Source organism: Gymnoscopelus braueri, assembly GCF_963280865.1.
Source record: "Gymnoscopelus braueri genome assembly, chromosome: 11".
Taxonomy (NCBI): Eukaryota; Metazoa; Chordata; class Actinopteri; order Myctophiformes; family Myctophidae; genus Gymnoscopelus; species Gymnoscopelus braueri.
The window spans coordinates 36422112-36429136 of record NC_137613.1 but is presented as its reverse complement, the minus strand read 5'-3'; the positions used below and the strand labels follow the sequence as shown (position 1 = coordinate 36429136).

General features: G+C 44.8%; 1 protein-coding gene across 1 annotated transcript in view; it reads right to left on the bottom strand.

The window, feature by feature from the left end:
* Positions 1-3841: 3841 nt before the first annotated feature.
* satb1a (SATB homeobox 1a) overlaps positions 3842-7025 on the bottom strand; it is a 19869-nt gene continuing 16685 nt past the window's right edge. Inside the window, exon 10 of the mRNA XM_080442205.1 lies at positions 3842-6492. Within this exon, the coding sequence (XP_080298331.1) occupies positions 5581-6492 (912 nt within the window). The 3' untranslated portion in view covers positions 3842-5580. The remainder of the gene's footprint in view (positions 6493-7025) is intronic.

Sequence of the window (7025 nt, the reverse complement as noted above, 5' to 3'; positions counted from 1 at the left end):
CACACATTCAACAAGTTGCTGCCAAGACCGCTGCCCGTGTAAACCTCCTGAAGAGACTGGCTGGCACTGGGTGGGGTGCAAACTTCACCACCCTGCGCACCTCTACCCTTGCCCTGGCATACTCTACGGCTGAGTATGCCGCCCCTGCATGGAGTCACAGCAGCCATACAGCCTCTATTGATGTTGTGCTGAACACCGCCATGAGGCTAATTAGTGGTGCCTTACCATCAACCCCTGTCGAGTTACTCCCCATACTGTCTGGCATTCCACCTCCAGAGCTCCGTCGAAACTTCCTGACCTTGAAGCTGGCCTGCAAGTGTGCAGATGAGCCAACAAGCCTGATTCCCCCGCCTGCTGAATATGGCCACCAGAGACTCAAGCGCAAACACTTCTCCACCGAAGCTAGGAGACTCCTTACCACGAGCCCTCCACACCCTGGATGGATCCTTGACTGCTGGAACAAGCAATGGTCCAAGTCAACATCCACGTTGAGGAAGTTCATCAACTCTCCTTCAACCAACCCACCTGGGTGTGACCTACCACGGAATGCCTGGGTCAACCTCAACAGACTTCGGTCTGGAGTAGCAAAGACCCAAATCTACCTGCATATGATTGGAGTGTCTGTCACTGATCTCTGTGAATGCGGGAAACCACAGACTGTTGAACATATTATCGATGAATGCCCAATCTTCAAATCACCACATGGAGTCAGCGGCCTCATTGAACTGGATGATGATACCACTTCTTGGCTGATGTCCCAATTGCCTGTGTAGCCCTACACGAACGAACGAACGATCCCACTCCATATGCACGATGACTCAATGAGCAATCCAGTTCAAGAGGTGGGATCTCTTCGCCACCAGCCGCCTTTGCTGGGAGCACCTCATCATCAGAGACAACAGAGCTGACAATGATGGTAGCATTGCCACAGGCTTGATTGCATACCATATCCCAAACTAACAGCTGGAGATTCCGCTTATTCTGCAGATGCCCAAAACTTGTCAAGTTGCTAAGAGATGGGTGTGTCTCTGTTCATGCCAATGATGTTGATGCCTGTTGTTGAATCTGTACACCAAATGCGCTCCCCTTCCCATCATCCCTCTGGCTCTTGGCAGAGGGATAATGTTGAGCGGATAATGGTGTTGATGACAGCACTTAAAGTAGGGAATCGTGGTAGTGGCATCTGCCGCATTTTCAACATGAAGTCTACAACATGAGTGGCTCAATCTCACTGACTTTTTGACAATGTCTCCATTGATACAGACACCTTCGTATTACCACTATACAGTACTTATTCTACACCCAATACTTCCAAGCACTGGGGATGAAGGAGATCTGGTAGCAATATGGCACTGGTGAGAAGCGGTGCATGCTTCCACTGCATCAAGCAGTCTCTCATCTTGGAACACCACTAACCAAGACAGTGATCAAGGTGCATACTGACTGGAATTAACTGCATGAGAAAGGTGGGGACCAAACATGCAGCTATTATTATTTTATACATATATTATTATTTCATTGTTTTTGTTTTATTTACTTTTTCCCCCCTATTTTAATATTTTTCAATGTATTTGTTTTCTTCTCACATGCTTTCGTTTTATTTGTTATCCTCCGGATTTTTTCATCTTTATTTTTAAACCTATTCTGTGAAGCACATTGAACTGCACTTGTTGTATGAAACGTGCTATATAAATACGCTTTGATAGATTGATTGAGCTATGGCTTCTGACCCAGTAAAATATCTAACAAACTTTGGAGAGGTAGACACCTTGACAGAACAAGACACAGCGTTGGCAGAGAAGAACTTGGTACGTGTCTGGGCAGGGGCCAGGTCAAGTACAAGATGTTTGATGACCTCAGGGTAGAAAACTATCACAGTGCCAGTGCTGGAATTGATGCTCTCCCTGCCACAAGTAGCGTGATCAGAGGTCACATCCAACAAGGTGCCTTTCTGGTGCATACTGTAGGGCTTGCCACCTGCTTGCGACAGCCAAGGAATCCGAGGCAAGACTAGAACCAATGGAACATGGATGGGAGGAGCACTTTGGTACACTCCTGCCATCAAAATATCTGAAGACCTTACCACCGAGTCTGCTCACAGTATGCAAGCGTGCAGGCAAGTGTGACACTCGACGATGTGGCTGCCGTGCTGATGGAGTTCCGTGCATCATATTCTGCCATTGAAAAATGGAAAATCCATCCTGTAAAAACCCATCACACTAAGCTGCATGCAGGACAGTAGGCTGACAGGAAATTGGAAGAGAGAGATGGGGAGTGATATGCAGCAAAGGCCGCCGGGATCGGGACTCAAACCCGCGACACGCCGTCAGGTTACACTGAGCCTAAGTGCCTGGACCGCTACGCCAGCAGCCCAGGCCACATACAGTGCACTTTGAGAGAAATTGTAGAAACCCATCACACTAACTTACATGCACACAATCACAGTATGGCGCACTTTGAGTGAAATTGTTATTTAATTTTATGTTACGATTTTATTTATCACCGTTATTCCTACATAGTCTTATTTGCTAATTTCAACACCCAATTAAAATAAAAGTTAAAGGGGGATTTATAATTGTTATATTTCTCATGTTCATGTCTTTTGTTATAAATAAAACAAATCATTATGAAAAAAATACAATAAAAGTGACAGTAAAGAACAAAATCATAATCGAGTCATTGAAAGATTACAGATCCTTAATGGTCAAAACAATATCAGAAATGAATTCTAAACGTCAGAAGTAGTTGATTTAGACCTATATTTACTCCTAACAATGGCCAAGTTATGGCCAAGGTCTTCAGAATAGCAAAATGACCTTGACCATGACCTTTCAAGGTCAAAATCACCCAGAATGGTCATCGTTTGATTTGGCCATTGGACAAGCACCTCTGTGATTTTTCATGTCTAGGGACCCATTGACTCAGTTCAAGTGAGAAATTCTCCTAACACCAAATTGCGAACAGGTCTACAGGCCAGGTACAGGATTACCAGTCTTAAGGTCCTTACACACCGGGGCGATTTTTTCGTGCGAATAATACGCTTTTTTTTAAAACCTTATAAAGTCAATGCAAGCGTACATGGCGCGAAAAAGCGGAAAAGCGAAGCGAAAAAGCGTCTTTTAATTATTCGGAACAAGTCCGAATTTTGCGTATATTCGCACATTCGCCGTGTGTAAGGACCTTTACACTAGTCCTCGTCTCTCCTCTATTCTTATATAGGTCCTAGTCCTTCCTCTTCTAGTCCTATACTAGTCCTAGTCCTTCCTCTAGTCATACGTCTTAGTCCTACACTAGTCCTAGTCCTTCCTCTAGTCATACGTCTTAGTCCTACACTAGTCTTAGTTATTCACTTTACAATGAATTGCACTAAATTCTTTTGAGGTAAATAAATAAATAGACTGTATATATCTGGTGATATAAATCTTTTTTTCTTCTTCTTGCCACTCAGTAGTAGTTTCAGAACTTGGCTCTCTGAGGAAAGTAAATAACCATGATTCAGATGCTGCCATCTTGATAAGCAGAAATGGCATGGTTCCTTTTCCCAGCTATCTCTAACTGTGCTCTTCTACAGATTCTATCACAGCCCTATATCGTGAGATTTTTGCACTGGTTTCTTGCATAATATGATAATGTCTTTGTTTACAAGAAAGAAAAACATTAGCTCAGCAAGAAAGATTAAACATCTCAAGAGAAACATGCGTGAATGAGTGAATCATCAGATGAAACTGTCCAAATACCTAATGAAAAGGGATCTATTCAATGTCTTGGCTCACCTGCTTCTTTATGTTACAATAAAATAAAGACATTAAGCGAAGGTGAAAGTCATCCGGCTCTCTTTATTCATCTCCGAGATTGTCTATTTAAATGAAATTTTGATAAAATGTGTTCAAATTGAAATTTTCGTAGAAAATTAAAATACATTTTATAAGAGAAAGCATTCTTATTTTTAACAGGATAGATTGCACGTCACTGGCAGTATCATGTAAAGGTGCGTTGGGCACATGTATATGTGTGCAGCAGAGTACACAATGAACCGCCTGCATGAATAAAATGAGTGTGAGTGTTTAATAAATGACAGTGCAGGCTTTCAAATCAACATGATCATTCATCTTTGTTTCATCCACACCTGATTCATGTGACAAGAAATGAGCACAAAATAGACATAAATAATCTGCTTGTAAAGGTGTATGCTATGTTTATTTCTTTCACTGGCAGATTTGGTAAAAAGAGTTCTTCATGAATCCATGCATCAGTGGAAATGCCTTAAGAAATATTTGAAATGAAACAAATACCCTCTTTCTAATTGCTAAAAAGCTGATATGGTGAGGAATGGAAGACTATTTAATGGACTCATTTACGGATAGTCGCGTTGTACCTTTTCTACAGCTATAGACTATGGTAGACATGGGCAAGACAAACAAGTGTAATGAAGAGATTTCTGAGTAAACTGTTATCTTAACCTTTTATAGGCTATGTAGGCCTATGTAGGCCTATAGGATTAAATAATTTTGTTGAAAACACAAAGCACAAGTCAAATAAAAAATGACAAAACAGTGATGACATTATCATTGTATAAAAACATACTGGCAGTGCCACTTTCTGCAAAGGCATTGATGGCATGAGCATCTAGCTATAAATGCAAGGAATCTCTGTCCGAGTGTCCTTCTGTCCGTCTGTAATTCGCGTATCTTGAGAACCGTTTGTCCGACCGATTTCACACCCGAGGGAGTGCCGTGTACGCACCGGTGTCGAGATATATGGAGATCCGGTTGTCCACCGCTGTCTGACCGCTATACCCATATATGGGCCTGGCCGACTTCAAAATTGGCGTGCGTATTGCTGAGGACCCGAAAGAGTGATGTGCTGAGCGGGAAGTCGGTCAGATCAGCTTATATCCAAAAAATATAGATAAATCTGCAAATCCTCATATATGGAGTACCCTGATGGCATCAATGGCCTACCTATATTTGGGCATGCCTGACCCAGAACTCCATATATGTGCATAAAAGACAGACAGACGGGTACAACGGGTACCCTGAGACGGGCACAACGGATATTATATACCCGGGTGGGGCACGTATTTCCAACTTGCATCATTCCCAACTTGTATTGTTCCCGAATAGGCCGGTACTAATTTCTCTAAAATCTCAACCATATAGAATTCCTATCTGTACAGAAAATGGAATCTCATTCCCTTCATACTGTATCCCACCCAGCTATGCAGTCAGCATGTGAAATAATGTCACATGATTACCAAACATGGTTCTATACGGGACACATTGAGTTTTCTCTGTGAAATGTGCTATATAAATAAAACTGTCATGACTTGAACTTGAAAAAGGTTTTATAGCTTGCTTGATTAATGGCCCCTAAAAGGTTCTATATAAACCATTTCATAAAGTTCTTATAAGGAGAACACTTGATTGTAGTGGTCACGTGGTCACGAGTCAAAATGACAACAGTGTTTGAACTGTATGTTGTCCAAGGATGTGGTGGTGTGTCGTATCAAGAAACAAAGCACCTCAAGGAACTCATCTGGAATGTGTCGCCAATTCCATCCTGTTATCAGGTGGATTTGGGTTACATGTATTTCTGTTGCTCCTCCTTCAGACCAGTGACAGTTTGAGTACTTATGTTCAACACTTTTAAAATAGTCATTCCCTCTTCTCTTTCCAAATGACTGTCTTTCTCCCCATCCTCTCTCTCATCCTGTCGGAGTGTATCCCCCTCTCGGCCATGCTCCTTTCGCTGCTCAGCTGCTCTGTCTGCCTGGATCAGGTCTGTGTAGGAGCAACCGGACCGCTTCTCTTGACCGGGACTGCGGTTCTGACAGTGAGGCTGGTCGTGAGTGCGGCTGCGGTGCTGACAGTGTGCGGATTGTTGACCCTGCCGGTGGTCCTGGCTGTGGAAGAACCTGAGGATGGTGTGTTTGGGGAGGTCCAGCTGAGCCGACAGGGTGTGGAGGGCCTCCTCATCCGGGTTCAGACCCACATCCTGGACGAAGCTTTGCAGGATCCCCAGGGCATCCCGGGACACCCTCAACCCCTCACCTCTAATCACGTCCCCATCGCCGTCGCCCGTATCATCCTCTCCCGCCACATGGGTGCCATCGGTACCGTCACTTTCATCCTTCGCGGCATTCCACATGCCTAGCCTCTTACCAACTTCACGACTTGCATCAGTGACCTTATCACTAGCCTCCCCATCACTTTCCATACCCTTGTCCCTCGGCCCGGAAGCACAAATCTGGCCCCTTTCTCCCCCTCTTCCTCCCTCGCCCCAGTCCTTGTTTTCCCCTTTGACACAGATACTGAATCTGCTCCCCAGCTGTGCCCTCAGGTACCCCCAGCCCACCTCCGACTCCGCCGGGGATGCTGTGTGTGGTTGCCGTGGAGACAGGTGAAGTCCTGCCCCAGGCAACAAGGGCTGTTTGGCCTGGGGTGCAGGGGATTGCAGCTGATGTTGCTGTGGCAACGGAGAGTGCCGCTGGTACTGAGAGACAGAGAGAGAGAGAGTGAGAGACAGACAGGCAGAGAGATTAAAAACTATTAATGTACTGTATACACTCTATGCTTTACATCTACAAGCTCACAACGACAACTTCCGTTTCAGACGGGCTGTCCGAACCCGTCCCAACTATCTCGTTTGGACAGTCAGGACATCTGCGGGTGCAGGACCCCACTTGGAATCCATTTCATTTGTAGTTTGTAGTTTTCTGTCAGCCATTCAGAGGCAAGTCAAATGAACGACACTGCGTACAGCCCCGCAAGATAACATGGGAAATGGAAGCGTCTAACGAAACGGCTTGCGCTTCCAGATGTGTTGACTACGACGCGTGTGACACCCCCATAACTGTGAGAGCGCGCAAATGGAATTAGTACACGCTCAGAGTTACAGACACGCATACCATTTGGTTCATTTAGCTGGGCCTTGGGACCCCCTGGAACCCCCTCTTGGACCCCTGCGGGAGTCCCCGGAGTAGACCAAACTTTAAACCAGTGATACGTGTACAGTACGTGTTGTAC